Source organism: Choloepus didactylus, chromosome 8, assembly GCF_015220235.1.
Source record: "Choloepus didactylus isolate mChoDid1 chromosome 8, mChoDid1.pri, whole genome shotgun sequence".
Taxonomy (NCBI): domain Eukaryota; kingdom Metazoa; phylum Chordata; class Mammalia; order Pilosa; family Megalonychidae; genus Choloepus; species Choloepus didactylus.
The window spans coordinates 98,307,507-98,330,139 of NC_051314.1; the positions used below are offsets into that span (position 1 = coordinate 98,307,507).

The window sequence follows — 22,633 nt, forward strand, 5'->3', positions numbered from 1 at the left end:
TTAGCTGTAGTCTGTTTATTGTGGATTTTTTAGAGTTTTCTCTATGTAGCATCATGTCATCTGTAAATAGGGAGAGTTTTACTTCTTCCTTTCCAATTTGGATCCCTTTTATTTCTTTTTCTTGTCTAATTGTTCTAATTGTTCTGGTTAGAACTTCAAGTACAGTGTTGAATAACAGTAGTGACAGTGGGAATCCTTTTCTTGTTCCTGATCTTAGGGGAAAAGTTTACAGCGTTTCACCATTGATATTACCTGTGGGTTTTTCATATATGCCTGTGACATTCATTGAGACTTGTTTTGTGACCTAGCATATGGTCTATCCTGCAAAATGATACCTGTGCACTAGAGAAAAATGTGGATTCTTTTTTTTTTTTTATTAAATTCAGTTTTATTGAAATACATTCACACACCATACAATCATCCATGATATACAATCCACTGTCCACAGTATGATAACATAGTTATGCGTTCATCACCACAATCTATCTCTGAACATTTTCCTTACATCAGAAAGAACCAGAACAAGAATAAAAAATAAAAGTGAAAAAAGAACACCCAAATCATCCCCCCATCCCACCCCATTTGTCCTTTAGTTTTTATCCCCATTCCTCCACTCATCCATACACTAGATAAAGGGGGTGTGATCCACAAGGTCTTCACAATCACACTGTCACCCCTTGTAATCTACATTACTATATAATTGTCTTCAGGAATCCAGACTGCTGGGTTGGAGTTTGGTAGTTTCAGGTATTTACTTCTAGCTATTCCAATACATTAAAGCCTAAGAGGTGTTATCTATATAGTGCATAAGAATGTCCACCAGAGTGACCTCTCGACTCCATTTGGAATCTCTCAGCCACTGAATCTATTTCGTCTCATTTTGCATCCCCCTTTTGGTCAAGAAGATACTCTCAGTCCCACGATGCCGGGTCCACATTCATCCCCGGGAGTCATACTCTGCGTCGCCAGAGAGATTCACACCCCTGGGAGTCGGGTCCCACATAGGGGGGAGGGCAGCGAGTTCACCTGTCGAGATGGCTCAGTTAGAGAGAGAGAGGGCCACATCTGAGCAACAAAGAGGTACTCAGCGGGAGACTCTTAGGCACCATTTCATACAAGTTTAGACTCTCCTTTGTGGTAATGAGCTTCATAAGGGCAAGTCCCATGCTCGAGGGCTCAGCACATCAAACCACCAGTCCCAGTGTTTGTGACAGCATCAACACCAGTCCAGGTGAGGATGTCCAACACATCCGCACCTTCCCCCAGATCCTCGGGGCTGGGGAGGGGGAGGCTGTAAATATATTTTTTATTATCTGCCCAAATTACTCTAGGATGTGTCACTATTTCACTCCAGCCTATCCTAACCTACCGTATCTCACTTCCTATTCAAAGTTCCATGCAATTGTGGTGTTTGAACAAATCGACTGTAGAGTTGTACCATTTAGAAAATTTAGATCCTGTACCAAATAGATATCTATTCCCTTGGTCTCATATGAAAGTTGAAGTTTTAGAACACAATCAGTTTCAACCTTTATCCTTTGGCCTGGCTTGCCCTGGTCTTAACCAGACCTGCTTCATTCATATCACTAATTGAAGTCTGGGCTCTTTTTCAGCGTTTTTTTTTTTTTTTTTTTTGACAGTGGCTGTATGCACTAATACTGACATTCATATCTGCCGAGCTCTAGCTCTGAGTTTCAGGTGTCTCAGAGATATGCGTTGTTCCAGAGACCAATCAGGTTATATGCTAGGGGATCAGCATCTCAAAGTTTAGAGATAGGCCTTACAATTCAGGGATAGAGTTAACTGCTGTAAGAGCTTCCAGTCTAGGGACTATTACAATTATTGTGTCCACATTAGGCTATGTTCTGAGATTCAATTCTGAGTTTACACATTGTAGTTAGTCCATATTGGTGAGGCATCATCCCTCTCACCATGTTTTCTCCAACACTTTTACTCCTATATATATATTTTCCTACAATTTTATAGAGTTATGTTCACATACCATATATTTATCCACAGTGTACAATCAGTTGTTCATGGTATCATCATAAAGTTGTACATTTATCACCATAATCAGCACTTGAACATACTGATTACTACAAGAAAAAATTTTTTTTTTTTAGCAAAAAGAAAAAATGATAAAAAGAAAAATAACATGTCATACAATACAATATACTACTAAGGATAGCAAATAACATCACTACCAAGAATCCCATATTACTCCCCTATATCTCCCTCTCGTATACATTTAGCATTGGCATATTGCCTTTGTTACATTTAATGGAGGTATATTACAATGTTACTGTTGACCATAGACTCCAGTTTGCTTTGATTATGTTTTTTCCTGAATACCATCTCTTTTTCAAATTTCTACATGGTTGACATTCATTTGCTTTCCCACATGTAAAAGCATTTTTATATTTGTATATTTAGTAACAGTCATTGGCCACTCCTGTTTTTGCCACGTTATACAGTCCCAGTCTTTATCATCTATCTTTACCTCTGGTGTCATACATTCTCCTATCCCACCTCTTTCAGCTTTACTCACAGACATCTTTGTTCAGTGTACTTACAATACCGTGCTACCATCACACAGTATTATGCTATCTATTTCTGGATCTATGCAATCAATCCTAAACATTCTGTAGTCCTTCAGCATCAAATGGCTGATCTCTGCCCTCTTTCTATCTCCTGGTCGCCTGTGTTGTCAGCTTTTAACTCCCAAAGTTTGTTCATTAATGTCTGTTCATATTAGTGAGACCATACAGAATCTGTCCTTTCGTTTCTGGCTAACTTCACTCAACATAATGTCCTCAAGGTTCATCTACATTATTACATGATCCATGTCTTTGTTCTGTCTTACAGCTGCATAATATTCCATCATGTGTATATACCACAGTTTGTTTATCCATTAGTCCTCTGATGGACATTTGGGCTGTTTCCATCTCTTGGCAATTGTGAATAATGCTGCAATAAACATCGGTTTACAGATGTCTGTTTGTGTCTTAAGTTTCAGTTCCTCTGAGTATATACCTAGCAATGGAATAGCTGGGTCATATGGCAGATCTATATTTAGCTTCCTGAGGAACCTCCATACTGTCTTTGAGAGTGGTTGCACCATTCTACATTCCCACCAACAATGAATAAGTGTGCCTCTTTCTCCACATCCTCTCCAGCACTTGTTGTTTTCTGTTTTTTGGATAATGGCCATTCTGGTAGGTGTGAGATGGTATCTCATTGTGGTTTTGATTTGCATTTCCTTAATAGCCAGTGAAGTTGAGCATTTTTTCATATGCTTTTGAGCCATTTGTATTTCCTCTTCAGAAAAATGTCTGTTCATGTCTTTTGCCCATTTTTTAATTGGATTGTTTGTCTTTCTGTTATTGAGATGCAGGATTCCTTTATATATTCAGGATATTAAACCCTTAGCTGATATGTGGTTTCCAAATATCATCTCCCATTGTGTAGGTTGCCTTTTTACTTTTCTGACAAAGTCCTTTGATGTACAAAAGTGTTTAATTTTGAGGAGATCCCATTTGTCTATTTGTTCTTTGGTTGCTCGTGCCTTGGGTGTGAGGTCTAAGAAACCACCTCCTTTCACAAGATCTTTGAGATATTGTCTTACATTTTCTACTAAGAGTTTTATGGTCTTGGTGCTAATGTTTAGGTCTTTGATCCACTTTGAGTTAATTTTGGTATAAGGTGTGAGATGGACATCCTCTTTCATTCTTTTGGAAATGGATATCCAGTTCTCCAAACACCATTTATTGAACAGGCTGCTCTTTCCCAGTTGTTTCGGCTTCACTGCCTTATCAAAGATCAGTTGTCCATAGATGTAAGGGTCTACTTCTGAACACTCAATTCGATTCCATTGATCAGTATATCTGTCCTTATGCCAGTACCATGCTGTTTTGAGCACTGTAGCTTTGTAATATGCTTCAAAGTCAGGTAGTGTGAGACCTCCCACTTCATTCCTCTTTCTCAAGACATTTTTGGCTATTCGGGGCACCTTACCCTTAAATGTGGATTCTTTATTGGTGGGAGAAGTGTTCTATGTATGTCTGTTAGGTGTTGTTAGTTTATAGTATTGTTCAAATCTTCTATTTCTTTAATCTCTCTAGATGTTCTATCTGTTATTGCAAGTGTGTGTTGAATTTTTCTACTATTAATGTAGTACTCCTATTTCTCTTTTCAAGTCAGTCAATATTTACTTCATATATTTTGGGACTCTGCTGTTAGGTGTAAATATGTTTGTAATTATTATGTCTTCTTTTTTTGAATTGACCGCTTTATCAGTATATGGTTACCTTCTTTGTCCCTTGTAACAGTTTTTTACTTAAAGTCTACTTTATGTGATATTAGTATGGGTATCCCAACTCTCTTTGGGTTACTGTTTGCATGGAATATTTTTCCATCCTTCCACTTTAAACCTACTTGTGTCTTTGAATTTAAGGTGAGTCTCTTGTAAATAGCATAAAGTTGGGTCCTGATTCTTTATTCATTCTGCCAGTCTCTATGTTTTTACTGGAAACTTCAATCCACTTTCTAAGTATCTACTGATAAAGTAGATTTTTCCTACCATTTTGCAATTTGTACCATTTCGAGTCCTTTCACATTTCCTTCTGTGTATATGTTTTGGATATTTTCTTTGTGGTTATCATGCAGTTAAAATTTAACATCTTAAATATATAAAACACTTATTTGGTTTGATACCAGCTAACTTCAATAGCATGCACAATGTATGTTCTCATACCTCTCTGTTCCCTTACCTTTTTGTTGCGCCTATTACAAAATATATGTTTATTCGTTGTATGGTCCAACACTATAGATTTATTATGACTTCTTATGTATTTGCATTTTAGAGCCTGGAAGAAGTAAAAAGTAGAGTTTAATACCAAAAATACAATAAAGTAGCATAGGCATTTATAATTACCCAAGTGGTTACCTTTATTATAGTTCTTTATTTTTTTATGCCTTTTAAATCTGCTGTCTAATGTCTTTTCCTTTCATTTTGAAGGTCTGCCCTTAGTTATTGGTTGTAGGGCAGGTCTAGTAACTACCCTCAGGTTTGGTTTATCTGGATGTTTCTTAATCTTTCTTTAATTTTGAAAGACAGTTTCACTGGATATAAAATGCTTTGATGGCAGTTATTTTCTTTCAGCATTTTAAATATTTAATCCCACTGCCTTCTTGCCTCCATGGTTTCTAATAAGATATCAAAGTTAATCTTGTTGAGGCTCCATTGCACATGACATGTTGCTTTCTAATGCATCTTTCAGAATTCTATCTGTATAGAATTCCTATTTTTTATTGATATTCTCATTTTTTTCTTTTCATTGTTATCCTGGTATCCTTTAGTACTTTCTCAGTGTTTTCCTTTAGTTCTTTGAGCATTTTGAAAATCATTGTTCTTTGAATTTTTTTTTTTGATATGTCTGAAGTGTGACATATTTTGTTGATGATTTCTGAAGTTTTATCATGTTCCTATATATGAGCCATAATTTTCTCTTTTTTTTGATTGGCTATAATCTTTTGTTTTGTTCCACACTATACGTTTTAATATTTTAATGGATTAGCTCTGGAATTTAGTCCTTCTGCTGTCTGTTTCTTGAGTTTGTATCCAGCTATTATATGACAGAGATTTCCTTGCATGTCAGTTACTGACAAAAGAACAAACTGATGCAAAAAAAAAAAAAATGCCTTTCTCAGTATTTCTAAATTGGCTCTCTGTTGGCTGGTGCTCTCTTTCAGATTTTAGCCCTGCTACCAAGAATGTCAGCCTGATGTGCATGCACAGGTTCTTTTTTGTCTTTTATGGGCATTCATCTTTTCCTCAGATTGCATTCCTGACCTTAGTATTCCCCCATTCACAAGGACCAAATGCCCCCTCCTCTCCCTAGAAAATAAACTTTCTCCCGACCCCATTGCTCTATCGTATGTACTGAAGCCAGTAATTCTTTGTCTCAGGTTGCTTTAGTCTGATTGCTTTTTACATTGCTTTAGCTGTCTGCAAGCTGCTTCTCCATATAGGGAAATTTCTGGAATGGTGGGCCATAGACAGATGTCCTGGTTTAGTCTTTAGGCTGCCACTTGATACTTCTGGAATGGTGAGCCATAGACAAATGTCCTGTTTAATCTTTAGGCTGCCACCTGATAGATTGGCACTGACATACAGAATCCCTGTATGCATGTAGGGTTTACTCTGTTCCCCCTGGAACAAGGTCATGGACCCACAATGTGGGTACAGGCTGGCTCCACACTGCACCAGGGTTTGGGAAGGGTCAGCAAGGCACCATGAATTTCTCCTACTGTTTTACAATGTCATTTTCTCACTTTGTTACTCACCTTCTTACTGTAACACCTAAACTGTTTTCTGGAACTCTTAGGAAGATGGCTCTACCAGTTTTTTGCTAGTTTGAAGAATCTGTGAGGAAACAGAATCCTGGAGCATCTTATGCCAATATCATGGTTGAAAAAACTCCACTGGATGGTTTTAAGTGGATGGAGAACATAATCGGCTTTATGCCTTTAAATGATGATTGTGGCCACTCAGTTGGAGAAAAGGCTTAGGAAGCAAGAATAGAATAAAAGAGACCACTTATAAGATTGTTGTAAATTGGCTAGTTGTGGAACATTTATTGGTTACAGCCATTGAAATAAGGCATGTTCAGATTTGGTGTGGTGTGATTGCTGATGAATTGGATGTGAGATGTAAAGGTAAGATGAGAATTTAGAATGACACCTAGGTTCTTGGTGAGAGTAAATGGGTAGATGTTTATATGGTTTATTGCAATGGGGAAGAATTGGGAGCAAGAGATCAAGGCTGGGGAGTGAAGATTGGGAGATCAATGGTCTGGCCACGTTCATATTTAGTTTGAAACACAAGAATCATGCTAATGGAATTACTGATGATGCCATGTCTGGAGATTTGAGATAAAGATTTCAAAACGATCAATCAGCCTATCGATTTGGAACACAATGATGTTATCTCAATAGAGGATAAATGAAGAGGAGAATAGGGTAGAACCTTGGGAGGAACTTCAGCAATTAGAAATTTGTTAGAAGGGTAGCCAGAATTAACATTTTAAAAGACCATTCAGGTCAGGTCATGTTCTAGTTTCCTAACGCTGGAGAATGCAAAACACCAGAGATGGATTTGCTTTTATAAAAAGGGGGTTTATTTGGCTACACAGTTATACTCTTAAGGCCATAAAGTGTCCAAGGTAACATATCAGTAATCGGGTACCTTCACTGGCGTATGGCCAATGGTGTCCAGAAAACCTCTGTTAGCTGGGAAGGCATGAGGCTGGTGTCTGCATCAAAGTTCTGGTTTCAAAATGGCTTTCTCCCAGGACGTTCCTATCTAGCAAGCTTGCTTCTCTACAAAATGTCACTCACAGCTGCACTCTGTTCTTTCTCTTTGCCAGCTCATTTATATGGCTCCACTGTTCAAGGCCCACCCTGAATGGGTGGGGTCACACCTCCATGGGAGTATTCCACCAAATTCACCACCCACAGCTGGGTGGGGAACATTCCAAGCAAATCTAATCAGCCCCAAAACGTCTGCCCCAAAAGACTACATCAAAGATAATGGTGTTTGGGGGACACAATACATTCAAACTGGCACAGGTCATAACACTTCTCAGTTTAAAACTCTCCAATGGTTTACCTGCACACCTAGGATAGAACTTGTAGCCCTTGGTCACCCCCTCTTCTACCACTCTCTTCTGTCCTCATTCTGCTGTAGCCCCATTGGCCCTCTTTCTTTTCTTTGAACACTCCCGTGCATTTTTGTCTTGGGGCCTTTGTTCTTGCTTTTTCTCCTACTTGGAGTCCTTTTGTCCAAAATATTCATGTTATTTTTCTCCCTCAGATTATTCAGGTATATACTTAATTGTCACCCACTGAGAGAAGTCTTCTGCAACCACCCTGTGTAAGAGAGAACATCATGTTTTCCTTTGATGCTATTTCAGTAAAAACTGGCTTTTTCTATATAGCTTTCCTTCTGGTCCTTATTAGATGATGGACTCTAGCCTTATAAGCATATTCAAACTAAAATACTTGTGATTGATTTTCTATAAATGGATTATGTTTCCCATCTGCATTTTCAGTAGGGTCTCATAGAGTATATCATTTTGAGATAGGTTTGATGGCAATGTTTTCAGTACTTTAAGTTATGTTGGGTGGGCTTTTGTTTCAAAAAAACTTCCCCTTCTTCAGGACTTAGTATTTAAAAATGATATTGTGTGGTAACATTTTTATATTTGATATTATTATTTAATAATAGAACAATATATATCATATTTTAAATTATAATACTTAATAAGTTTTCTAGTTATTTGCCTGGTTAACTGTCCCATCATGCTTACTAGCAATGAGACTATTCAGTTAACTCATTTTTTGTTAGTATATTGTATTTCTCACTTCTCCATTGATGTGAACTAGTGTTCTATAAAAAGTGATGCACCTCCAGAGGGTAAATATTTTTTTAGATTTGTTACATTTGTGAATTTTCTAGCTTTATATTTATCTATGTGTTTGCATTTATTAAATGTACTTTTTGTGGATAATTTTTAAAAATTGGTTAATTTAGATCAGTGATCACCAGCTTATTGTTAAAACCTTAATTATCATTCAGTGACTTATTTAGCTGACTTCATTTGGACTTTTAGTAAATAAAAAATATTTTGAAAATCACTAATTGTGCTGTAGGAAGGAAAAAAATTCCATTTTAGGGTATAATTTTGAAGTTGTATTTTTAATTTAACTGCTGATGTCTAAGTTGAGGACTTTTTATTAATCTCTTGGACTTTGAATTAGCCTTTTTGATTTGTAGATAGATCCATACATTAAAAGACATCCTTGTTTTGCTAAAAGTTTTATTATTGTAATGTAAAATATGACAAATTGTTTCTATTTAAATATTGAGTCCAGTTGTTCCATGTTGAGTTTGCTTTATTGCAAAAGCAGCATATAGATCTAAGAATCATTAAGAAAGTTTGAGTAATTACTGGAGCAAAGAAGCACCATGTTCAATTATTATAAATGATTGCCATATTTAGTACATAATATAACTGACACTTCAGTCTTTATAGTTGATGTGATTAGCATGAATTAATGAAATACAAGGAGTCAACAGTATTAGCAGGTTGTACCAGCAATAAAATATTAGCAAGAAATTCCAACAATTAAAATTTCACAGGTAATATAAATTTTATTTCCTTACCAATCTTTTACATGGTTGAAAGATTATAAATGTAAAAAATTTTGTATAATTTTCTCTTGTTCTGCCTGCCTTACCATAAATGTGCAAAAAATCAGTTAAATAACCACAAAATGGGTGGAAGTCACAGAAAGGAAGCAATCATGGATTTATCTTATCAAGAAATTGAATGATTAATCCCTGAATATTTGATCTCCCAATTACTGTGTCATATTAAAACAGAGCTATCAAGATGCCTATTTTCATGTCTTTTATTACAAAATATTAATTAGAGAAATTATATTTTCAGATGCTTATTGAACACCTTATAAAACAGGGAAGACAGTTAAAGATTATCTTTTAGAGCTTTTAGGAGAAAGAGGCCATGCTATTATATGCTTGTAAACTTGTACGTGATGATGCTCAAGACAAACTACATGTGTTGACTAACTTTGTAATAGTATAGAAGTTATTAACTTCACTTTTACTTAATGCCTCCAAGTTCATCATACTATTGTTTTTAAAATGTCATTTTTTATACATATATTTATATGTTTATTAGTTTGTATATATGATGAGTTGGTATATAAGACATTCTGATTTTATGAAGACACTTAAAATGGGCTTTTGTTTAAACAAAGGTATTTAATATGATTATAAGGTGCTTTTGGAAATGAATATATATTATATTTTCAAATAATTATAGTATCCCTAGTACTGGAATCCAGTGGCAAGTAATAAGTTCTAAGTCTATAGTAATATTGTATTAACCCTGGGGGAATAGGGAGATGGAAGGAGGCAAACATTTATAATGTGCTCACAAAGCACTTTTCTGAGTGCTTTGCATACTTTTTTTTATTTAGTTCTTCCAACAACTTGGGAGGTAGGTACTATTTATTATGCTCACTTTTTAGCTAAGGAAACTAGATGGAGATTTTAGTAATCGTTCAGCCAGAATACGAACATAAACAGTATAGACCCTTGTAATCCTCACTCTTAAGGACTATATTATACTACTTTGCTAACTAACTTTCTCATTACTAAATAAATGTGTGTATATATGTGTGCATGTAAAATATATATTTTTAAAAATATATAAGAATCATTAATACTGGTACCTAGCAAACAAGCCAACAAACAAGCAAACGACGAGACCAGTTCATTTACTAGGAAGTAAAGTTCCATATTATAGGTGTGGAATTATTGAAGCAGGTTAGCAGTAATGCAGATATCATGAATACAGCCAACTAAGTTGCAAGCTATAATATAAAATAAAATTTTAAAATCATACATAGCTTGTATAGATGGAGGGAATTGATCGGTTAAAATTGGTATAAAATAAATAATAAAGTTATGAACTTGAAGGAATTAGACCATCAGGCTTATGTATTCAGTTAAAGTAGATATTCCCCTAAATATTAACACAAAAGTGGAGAGAAACATACATTTTTTGAATAATAATCAACTGTAACCTGATGTCATAGCTATGCTTCCTTAGATTTTGAGTCGGATTATGGTAGCAATAAATTTGATTTAAATTGTTATTGGAATAATCCAAACAGTCCCTCTGATTTGCTATGTTATTTTTATTAACTACCTTTGCAAGGTGAAACTGATACTATTTTTATGATTTTTCTTACTTGCTTTCTTCTGTTGTCTGCCTAACCTCTCATTGCTAAATCTTTCAACTTTAATACCAGAGTACTGGATTCTGGGTAATTTTTGGATACCTTTTGAGAGTGGTAGAATGTGTCCTATATACAAACAGATATGGTTTATGTACAGTTAAACAGATTTCAAAACTAAGTTCTGTCAGTCTTTTGTTTAGATTAAAGTGAGCATTCATTCAGCAAATGTGTGTTGATCTCATAGTCAGTTTGGGGAGAGTCCAGTAGTCATAGTGGTTGAGTAAATTAAAGCATTGCTTAACTGCCACCCCTTCCAAACTAGATTTGGACTGGGTGTGTGTTGGAGTTGTGGAAAGGTCCCTGGAAATACTGTTATAATTTAATCATAGTATCTTACCCACTAGAACACAACACGATAGTGGGAAACAATAAAGCAGTTCATATAATGGCTTGTTTTTATTTCCATTTTTATCTAACCACAGAACAAAAGATCTAAAAATACCCATTAAAAGATATTAATTTTGTTACTATTATTGTGTAAAATGCCTACATAGGAAATGCGAATTACTAAGATGGCTAAAATGTTGATTCAATTACTTTCCAACACAATTCATAGTTGACAAATATTTTGTGCTGATTTTTGCAGTGTGAGTAGTAAATATGTTGTTTGATAGGAAATACACAAATGTGCATAGAAATAAAACAACCACATAAATACTGAAGTTATATGGGCAAAGTCTATGATAACTATAAAAAAAATGTGTGTAAGCGCACACCGTATAGTTTTTGGTTCACATTTTACTGATTTATTTTAATTTCCTTTTGTTTAGCAGTGATGATGTTTGTGTGTTCTCTTTTATTTGCTGTTATGTGTCTATCCTAACATGGTTGTGCTTAATATTTGTTTTATTCTCCTGAGTAGTTTCAGCTCAGAACATTTATTCACACTTGTTACTCCATTGGCCAAATCTGTTTAATATGCAGTGTTTGTAGCTGCCCATCAGTATATACTTTGAAAAGAGTTCTAGCATCCCTGGAGTATGTTTTTGCTGCTGACTCAGAAGAGCAATAATAATTTCAAATTTTCAGTATTCAACTCCAGCTAGCTACCATGGGATTTAGAGAAATTTAAGTTTGTTTTTAAAATCCATGAATGTATTTGTAGAATCTATTTTGAAATTGGTGAAGATCTGTCTTTACTCAGAAGATTTAAATTAAATATGTTAATGCCTTAATTTAGGTTCTTTTTTCCTAGTTGAAAGAACGATTTTGAACGATTCACAGTTTTATGTTGGTATATTTATTAATGGTCTGCCACCGAGTTCCAGATACAGTTATTTTCTCCGTCTCACCCTCTCCCCAGTACCCTCACCCTGTACCATGTGCAAGTACAGTTTACACTAAATCCTGTTACTTTTCCTTGTATTGTTCCCTGCCGTTTGCTGCAAGCTTACTTTGCGTCTTAACGGTTTGCTTTTTATTAACTACTGTAGTCTTCCGATCAATCTGGCTTCCAGTTTTTTTCCTCACATCCTTGATTCATTCTGAAAACTGGTACCTGGGCAGTCTTCTGAGTGCACTGTTCTAATGGTGTCCCGACGTTGCTGAATGGCTTCCAGTTGCTTCTGATCACCTCTTTTGCCTGGCTGGGTTGTCCACACTCTTGGCTCTCTCTCTGTCCCTTACATGGTTTTCACTCTTTCCTCATTACATTCTTGCCTGTAACTTTGTTCTTTAAAATAGAATGTCCAACTCTTATTTTCTCTTCACCCATCTGACTTCTGCCTGGCCGTCAAGGCTTACTTCCTTTGGGAAAATATTCCCCTATCCTAGTCTACAGTGGTCTTTTTTCTCTCTTAAGTCTTAGGCCCCCCCCACCCAACCCCACTCCATCCCGTTTTTCACTCAAGTACATGATTTTTACCTTTGTGGCTTTTTAGACTTGTGTGTGGCTGGATCTCATTCCCCTCACTGGACTGGAAGCAGAGGAAGTGTGGCTTGGCATGGTGTTTGTGTGCCGGCCTTGTATTTACGTGGCTCAGAGCAAGTGACTTCATGCCTCAACTGTAAACTTGCCCATCTGTAAAGTGGAGGCAATACTAGTCCCTAACTACAAATTAGGAACTATTGATGGCTCCATGTTTAGAACACATCAAATAGTACTTGTAACATAGTAAACCCTTGGTAAGTGTTAGCTGTTTTCATTCGAGAACAGTCATTTCTCTAGTCTCCATGGAACTGAGTATAATGCTTTGCACACTTAACAAATAGTTTGTTGACTCTCATTTTGTTTAATAAAACCAAAACAGCATTTTTTTTGCTGTCAGTCTCTTGTACATCCTTCTTAGGACTTCTCTTGGGACAGTTCACTGCACAAACAATTTAGGGAGCTCTCCCACCTTCTTTAGGACAAGGAAGTTCTTTGAAATCATATACAGGCTATAAAAAGAAGGTGTCTGTCTCTCCTGGAAACACCTCCAGTTTTCTTGACCCACATATCCAGATGGTGTCTGAGCCCTTATTTTATGGTTAAGTGAAGCTGCATTAAATTCTCAGGTAGCATATCAATCTACAGTCACAACATCTAGGTTAGTCCTAGCTCTGCTATTTACTGACTGTTTAAAACATGGAAAATCAACCTCCTAGACTATTTGTTTCTTTGTATGTGAAATGCAGTATTTAAAACAGACCTCTAATTTTGCAGGGTTATTCTGAATCTTGAAAATAAGAATCATCTAGTTGAGTGTTAATGAACTTTTTGTGTTTTAGTTTGCCCATTTTTAGGCACTTACTGCTAATATTAACTCATGTAATAACTCAGTGAACCCTCAAAACAACTCTAAGGGAAGTTTGCATACTTGCTTTAGAAAGGTAAGTGGTGCTGTTGGAATAGACACCTGGCTGTATGGCTGCCTACCTCAGGTCTTAGCAACTATGTCACACTGCCTCCGTAAGTCACACAGCTGTGGTGTGCACTCATGGTTTGTCTCCTTAGCCAATGGGTTAGGAGTTTCAGAGACATCCAAAGTCAAGCCAATTGTGAATCCGAAACATGGAACTCTTTTCCATTTTTATTTTAGTTTAAAAAAGAAAAAGAAAAAATGCAGTGTCTGAAAATTCACAGAAAACCAGCTCTGTGCTTAAAAACACAAAAGGCTGTGTAAATTTATGAGGAAATGAATACATATTGAACTTATTTTATTACTAGAAGTGAGAAAATTCAATATTTCAGTAACAAAAGCAATGCAAATATGATATACGATGTATATAGCATAAATATAGTTTGGGAACTTATGAGCTTTAATCCTTTTATCTATTTTAGGACTTTCTGGGACAAGTGTTTTGTACATTGGGGGAGATTGTTGGTTCACAGGGAAGCCGCCTGGAAAAGCCGATAGTGTAAGTATTTTTTAATTCGGACAATGAAATGTTGATTCTTTAGTCACTTTTCTATTTTGGAATTCATGAATACATGGTCATAGCTCAAAAGTGGGTTTTAAAATCTTGTTTGAGTTTGTTCTTCCAACAAATAGTTTTGATGTCTGTTAAGGATAATTTGTAGTTCAGCTGTCATATACCACATTAAAAGATGTTTGCAATATGAAATGACCTGATTTAAATGAGAAAGTATGTTATTTTATTTTTGGTTCTATTAATTCTTAGATTTGGTACTTTTTGAAAACGAGATTTTACTCTTTTGGATCAGGGACTATATTGTAACACCACCGTTTATACCATGCGTTTAATGAATTTTTGGTGATTGAGATTTTAATAATACTATCTTTCACCTTCACCCTCAGTTCTGGAGTCATGCTTCATTTTCATACCAATTTCATGGGATGATCCTGTTTTCTCCAGTTCAAAATAAGGCGGAATTACAAACTAGAATTGTTTTCCCCTATGCTTTTCCTCCCTCCTTTCTTCTTGATTATTTGTATTCACTTAGCTTTTTATAAAGTTGGAAGATCTTGAAAGAGTAGTAGTGCGAGTGGGTAGCTAACCACAATGTCAAAAGGTTTGGGGAGTTTTGCGGTCTGTTTCCCCATCAATCTTTTAAGAATCTCAAACTCGCAAAATAAATATCTTGAAACTCCACAAATCTTTTCACCTCTGACATCAAACATTTGATATGGCCAAGGCATCATTCTCACATTTCCTGTATAAAACTGAACTTGAAACTGAAGGTCTGTTCAGTGCTATACCCAGACCTTCCCAGGCTAAGTCTATGAATTGTAACTTATTTTATTTAACTTGACTTTCTTTAAAAAATTTTAATGAATGCCAGTTTTAGAAAAGAATGTGTGATTTGTTTTCCTATAACTATAGGATGTGATATCCTATAGCATATAGTATATATGATTCAAATATACTTATGCTCACTTTAATAAATATTAAGTAATCTGTAAAGCAAATACAAATATTTTCTTAAGTGTATATGATTTTTATTGCATTTCTAGTCTGGTGACTTAGGCTTATGATTCTTAGATCACAAAATCTCTTTTTTTTTTTTTTTTTTTGCTGAAAGAAGGATCAATAATATATACTATACCATCTTAAAGATACCTTTAAGTGAAAATTTAGAATTTCATTTCAGAGCAAGAGAATAGAGATTTTTATGGCACTGGCACTCATATTTTTGACGTTGGTAATTTCACTGAAAATTTTACAGGGTGCTTTTTTCTCTAAAAGGAAATTGTGTTTCTAATTTCAGAAAACTGTTGGATTGCATGAAAATTTTCCCAGTGGAAAATCATCTTTATTCTAGACTTTAAATATGATGTTATACTGTGGTGAATAGAATATAGTGTAAGATATGGTCCTTATTCAGCTGGCTCAACAGTTCCCATTAGACAGGACTAACAAAACCAAATTCATGCTAAGAGGCGAAGATACCTAGGCTAATGATTAGCAGAATATGCAAATGGGAATATTTGCTGCTCTTGTGTCGTGGTCACTTTACATAACCAGCAAGGATGAGATGCTCTTTAGTTGTTTCTCAGCTCTTTCTGAGGGTGGGGGTAGCATAAATGAGGCAAAGCCTTAGAAACCTGTTCTAATGGTATCTATGTATTGTAACTACACTCTGCTTCATCTACAAGACGTTTTGTAATTTGTGAAAGTTTATAGAAAGTGTTGATGTTATGTCTATCTTATTAAAAAAGTACAATTCATTCAGTTTTCTCAGTACACATAACTCATCTTTTATTCAGCCCTTGCCCTTTTTGGGGAATCTTCTCAGGCAGTAAACATGACAAAAGGGTTTTTAGAGGAGATCTTATTCTTTTGGGCAGCGGGAGGTTTTTAGATTTTTAAAGAAAGCTTTACTAGGCAAGTGTTAGCACTAAATGTGTAATGGAATATAAAACGTGACTGGAACGAAGAGATTGACTACACTAAGAAAGAAGCAAAGAAACAAAACAATAGAATGGTGGCCTATTACATGGGGGAAATTAAATTAGTTACTTGAGATAAAAAGAGCAAAGGAAGAGAGGAGAGAGAAAAATCAAATAGGAGACATTGATCAACAGTAGGAGAGAAACATATAATGCGATTAGCTTCCTAGTGTAAGGGTATATTGGCCTTATTTTTAAAGCATCCCACGATATACCCATGTGCTCTCACCTGAGCAGTTACTCCAACCCAGATGAGCACTGGATTGGAAAAAAAAACATTTTGTAGTCATCCTCCCTATTGCTTGAGAAAAGATAGGCTTTTATTAAAAGCTGAAGTTATGAGAGGTATATATCTAGAGAAAGGACAACATGTGGATTGAAGAGCAGGTCCACTGGACTTAGGGTGCTATCCTGGGCTCTCTGAAGTGCAAATGCTTTGAGAGAAGATGCAGCCTCTGTGCAAATGGAATTTACTCCCTTACCTCAACCTCAAATAAAAAGCAATCAAAGCCATTCATAATTTTTGTCTGAAAAACCACAGCTGGGTTGAGGAAGAGGGTGAAATGCTGTTTGCATGGCAGCTTTATCTGCTCATAATGTCAAAGTAGCCCTTCAAAGCAGCTGTTCCACTCCATGGATTCTTGAGATTCCACACCCATTCCTGCTAATCCCTGCTCAGTGACATCCTTTTGGGATGTAGTTTAATGTTTTTGTGAATCAGTTGAGTGGGCAGCTGTTGAGAAGAGATGGGAGGATTGGAAGATATGGGATATTTCCATGAAGGAGGCAGTGGCCTTGGAAGACACAATGGAGCCAGAGAGAATATTGAAGAAGATGCAAAGTTAGGAAGTGTTTTCTTCTCTCACAGGAAACTTTATGACACAATTTTTAAAGATTCCTTGTTGTGTCACATAATATTTAAAACTGTTTGAAGATATGAAAGAAGTTCACATTAGGAAAATAACTGTTTAGTGATGTAGTGCTTACATCTACTCCTTACAGTCCCATCTCCCTCCCTCTGCCCCCCTCTCCACATTCCTGTCCTATTTCTACCTCCAAGAGGCCTCCTTTGGGGCTCCTCCTGTGTCAACCTGCCCTGGCTGTGTCTTAGCAATCAAGTAAAAGGTAACATTGTAGGATGGTCCCTAAACATCCTCCTGTTTTTCATGGCCTGTGACTCATCACTGAAGATAGATATAAAATTTACACACTCTGCTGCTGTAACCACTACTTTCTGCAGTCTTGGTAAGGAGTTGGGTGACTTTCCCATCTGCATGGGTGCAGCAGGGCACACCACCTAAGGCAGCAGGTAATTCACCAATTACCAAAACTGATTTACCTTAATAAAAAAAGAATCTCTCTGTATCCCAAATATTTACCTGAAATAGCATCATCCAAGCCATTTAGCTCTTATTACTAATTTGTTTAAGGTTAGAGATTTATTTTCCAATTGGTTTCCATTTATATCGTAAGTTATTCATACCATTCCCTTGTTTTTTTCCCTTTAAATGGCCTAGTTTAAATTTTTTTTTTTCTTTTAAGGTACTCAAAATAATTTGCTCCGGCTTCTTAGTTGCAATTGTCTATAATATTTCCTCAGGGGTGTTCTTTTTAAATAAATGATATCTGTAAGATTTGGGGATTTAATGCAGATACAGTAGAGCTCTAAATCATTATTTTTAATCAAACTTTTGAAAACCAAGTTGTTTATTACAAAAAAATTGTTTCTCACTCAGAGCCTCATGCCATCCTGTATTAAGTAATCACAATTTGAATTTAAACACAAATCTTTTTTTTACTTTTTTTGCTTCAGTTATTGTCATTGTTAAAAATAGGCTTTCTCAGGAGGATTTTATTTTTATGTTTTGTGGGAACTTAGGTGAAATATTTTGAAGTTGATGTTCAAGGATTTTTCATTTACTTTTTTATAGCAGCTCAGCATTTTTGAAATTTCTAGCAGTCTGTTCTGTTGGATTCAAGTTTTGAGCAAACACATTTCTCATATCTTAATTCCATCTTACACTTTTGATCTTCTCCCCGAGCCCTCCTAAAATGAGTCTTCTGCTGCTTAATTTGTCTGCAACATTTACTGTGCATTCCTGTGACTCATCAGCTCCTCTCTTTAAATTATCCCATTATTATTTAGCATTATACCCACTCAACAGTGCATTTTCTCATGCTGTGAGATTGTATCCAATTTTCTGCATGATGCTGTCAGAAAGTTTTACTTCTTCTATCTTTAGAGATTTCAGTGATGGATTCAGCAAAGCCTTCCAAAATGCTAGAATCAGCATCGGTTTAAGAAAGATTGCCATCTTCTCTGAGAGGGAAGCATTTATTATGTTTGTCACATAATAGACCTATTTGTTCTTGTTACTCTCAGCCTGGCATGACTGGTTCTGTATAAAAGGACGGGGCAAGTAGACAGGGTCTGGTGGCAATTGGAAAGTGGATTCTCACTCTCAGGAGGTGCAGGAATCCCAGGGGTAACTGAACCAGCAGCTGTTTTACGTAAAGGAGGTTCAGAACAGAAAGGACAGTGCTCTTTGTAGACTGGCAATAGCAGTTTGTGATCTGGGCAATCAGAAGTGGGTGGATGATAATGGGATCCAAGATGGATTAGTGAGTATCCTGACAAGTATGTAGGGTATATGGACAGGGATTCAGAGGCAGGTGATAACTGGAAGACCAGCTTGGACTTATCCGATGAATACAGTAGTCCCAATTCTGAACAGGGTTCAGGGAGAGAGTCTGACAGGTGCTGAGGTTCAACAAGAGAATTTTTTTTTTTTCTTTTAAGGTACTCAGAATAATTTGCTCCAGCTTCTTAGTTGCAATTGTCTGTAATATTTCCTCAGGGGTGTTCTTTTTAAATAAATGATATCTGTAAGATTTGGGAATGTACTGCAGATATAGTAGAGCTCTTAATCATTATTTTTAATCAGATAGGGGCAAAGCAGAAAGGAAACTTTAGAACAAGGCAGAAAACCAAATAGAATAGGACTTGAGGGAGAATTGAGACTGAGGTATCTTACTCACTCAAATGTGGACTTATCCTGAAAGCTATGTCAGGACTGTGCCTGCATGTAGAGAGGAAATGGCAGTGTGCAAAGGAAGGAGGGAGGGAGAGAAGGGGAGGATGGTTAGTCTTTAAGGTGAGAAGCACAAACTTACTATAAAGCAATGTATGTCTTCATTGTGCAACTTTTTGCATGGGAAAGTACAGTCCACTTTGAGGAAGGCTGTCCTTCAAAGTCATCTTGACTTTATTGACTTCCCTGCACATTAGGTGGATATTGTTATATTCCCTAATTTATTTTAATGGCAGGAATATTGGATTAGGAATCACAAGATGATGGTTTTAGTCCCATCTCTGCCCCTAGCTTGCTATGTAATATAAAATTTTTGCACCTATATTATATTTTTAAATCTTTGGATCATATTTGTAATATGAAAAATTTGGTTTAGACATAAATAAATGGCTATTGTAACAAAGTTGATAGTACATGAGCTTTGGGGGAAGTCATTTCTGAATTTCAAAATTTACTAGCTGTATAATTTGAGCAAATTGCTTTAAGTTATTGAGCTCCAGTTTCTTCATCTACAGCTTCTGAATAATAATATTTTTAAGAAGGTTGTTATAAGAAATAATCATACTTTATATTGAATACATCTGTCATGGAGAACACTAGCATTTAATAAACACTCAAATGGCAGTTATTAGTAATAATTCTATTAAAGATAGCTAATGCCTTTTAGGAAAGACCTCTTAAATCAAATCTCCTAATAAGCTCTTCCTTTCTTCCTCCCTCCCTCCCTTCCTTCCTTCGTTTCCTTAGAGAAATGTTTAGCTAGGAATTCAGCAAGCTTAGAGAAAGGGTAATTTGTAACAAAACTTGATTACATTGATGTAAATTATTAAGTTTTATCCAAATGTAAATATTAAAATCTATTTTGTCTATTCTCAGTATGGTGCTGGACAATCAAATTGGGGACTGAGATTTCTACTTCTAATTAGCTTGGGTTTTATAAATGTTTTAGTTTTTGGAACTGCCCTATATTTTTAGCACATTGGACCCATGTTCAAATTTAATTGCAAAAAGTAATATAGAGCTCAAAATCAGTTAAACTTATTTAGATTCTTTCATTTGCAAAGATCACAAAGATTATACACATATTAGTAATCTTCATATGATTCAACACATTAAATATTAAACCACTGATTGCATCTAAAGGATATGTTAAGTGTTTTATAGACATCCAGTAAATCATTTAACTACCTCTGGGAGAGAGCCTGTCCAATTTTCTGATTTAAACAGAATAATTGTATATTCTTTAAAAGCCAAGAGTAGAGGGAATTTTAGTACATTTCTTTATGTATCTTGCTCAAGAAATTTAACAAATGTTCAGCTGTACCACTTTCTTACATTCATTCATAGATCAGAGCTCATGCTCTGGAAGAATCTCCAGGGATGTAATTATTTATCCCAAATAAGCAGACTGTTGAGAGCTGTAAGCTCCCAGACTTCTCTGCTCTACTCTGAAATTCCAGCAGTTTCAGCTCAAGTCATATAGATTAAGAACTCTTCAGAATAGAAAGGTTTGAAAAGGATGTGGTTTGAGAGAGATAGATAAAATAAATACTTAAAAAAAAAAAAAAATAGCCCTTAATGTCATTGTTAGAAACAGGACTGAGAGTGGTTGGTGTCTTATTCTGACTTGGTGTGACATTTGCCTTCTTGTCTAAGGTTTGGGTAGAAGTAACTCATTTAGACATACCAGCTTCAGAAAGGAAAAAAAAAAAAAAGACAATCATTTTGCACCAATACTTACTGTAGAGACTAAATAATTTACTGATAGGATTTCCTTAGTTTTTTGGCAGATAGACACAAACGGAGTGTAGTAGAAGTCTTAGGGATTTTTTTTTTTAAAAACGATTTATTCAACAAATCTTTATTGGGGAAACATTACAAGCCAGGTGTTCTCAGGCACTAGGTATATTATGAAGAAAAAGGAGAGTTGTTCCTGACCCTATGGAGTTTACCATCTTGTAGAGGAGACGGGTGTTAAATGCATAATCACATAAATAAATACAATTAAAAATTGATATAAACCCTATGAAATTATAGTATTGGCTTAGACCAGAATATTTTGGTCTTTTTTTATTATTTTTAATTTTATCATAAATGCATGGTGAAAATACATAATTTTCATTCAAAGAGATCCACTCACTTCTGTGTAGAGAATGGTTATGGGTGGGTAGCAGAAAAAGCAGTAAGTTGATTACTGCTGAAATAATGAAGGCTAGAGGTGACAGTTTGAGTAGGAAGATGTTGAAAAGTAGGCATACTTAAGATATGCTTTGGAGGTTGGTTTCACAAAGATTGGTGATAAATTGGTAGTCTAGGTTGAGGAAGAAAATTTCAAGGATGACCTTCAGATTTCTTACATGAGTAACTGGGTAGACGGATGTGCCATATTCTGACAAGGAGAAAATCATCCATTTCTGGGCTTTCCTGAACTGTTCTGTAACTTTCAGGAATGGGTGGGTCATTTTATCCCTGTGTTGCAGACAGTTGTTTTCACCCAGAGTGTAAACTTTTGGAAGACTTTTCTGTTTGTGTTTGCTCAGACCTCATTGGGTTGGATTGAAAAATTGGTGGAAACATCATAACTGAAGGAAACCAATGATAAGAAACAATCTGTGATATTTTGGAGGGTGGGTTCTAAATTAAACAACCATTCCTAGCTTCAATTAGTTTTAGCTAATTAGTTTCCAAAGGGTTATCATTTTTATAGACAGTATTGAGAAATCATGTTGGGATAAAATTTCCCAGAGGAATAACAACTTTTTCTACAGTGAAATTCATTGCTCTAGTCTTCTTTCTCTTCTCTGGTGCATTGCATAATTTTCTACTTCTGGTATAAAAAATTCAGACTAGGAATATTAGTGCTGTAGTTAAGCAAACTAGTAGATGAAGAAAGACTTTTATGGGCCAACCTTAGAACATAAGCATCATTCCTATTGTGGTCTGAGTTGTAACCCACTGATGAAATCAATGTTTGGAACAAACATCTGGGACTTGCCTCTGCTCCAGTATTTTCACGCAATTGGTTATGAGTTATCAAAGCAGGTGAAAGGAGCAATAATTATAAAATAATAATAGTGGTTAGCTTCATTGAATTTGTAAAGTGTCATCAGCCATTTTTCTACCTGCTTTACACATATTAACTTCTGTAATTCTTACAGCCCTTTTATGAGGTGTAGGTATTGCTGTTATCTTCATTCATCAGAGGAGGAGACTGAGGCAAGAACTCTGGAGAAAACAAGATTCAAATAGAGATTGCATGGCTTTCAAGTCCATGTATTTAACTACAGTGCATATTGCCTTCAGCAAATGAATCTATTC

General features: G+C 35.7%; 1 protein-coding gene across 1 annotated transcript in view; it reads left to right on the forward strand.

Annotated features, from left to right (window-relative positions):
* CPNE8 (copine 8) overlaps nucleotides 1-22,633 on the forward strand; it is a 252,147-nt gene that overhangs the window by 101,652 nt on the left and 127,862 nt on the right. The window contains exon 6 of the mRNA XM_037845646.1: nucleotides 14,153-14,229. Within this exon, the coding sequence (XP_037701574.1) occupies nucleotides 14,153-14,229 (77 nt within the window). The remainder of the gene's footprint in view (nucleotides 1-14,152; nucleotides 14,230-22,633) is intronic.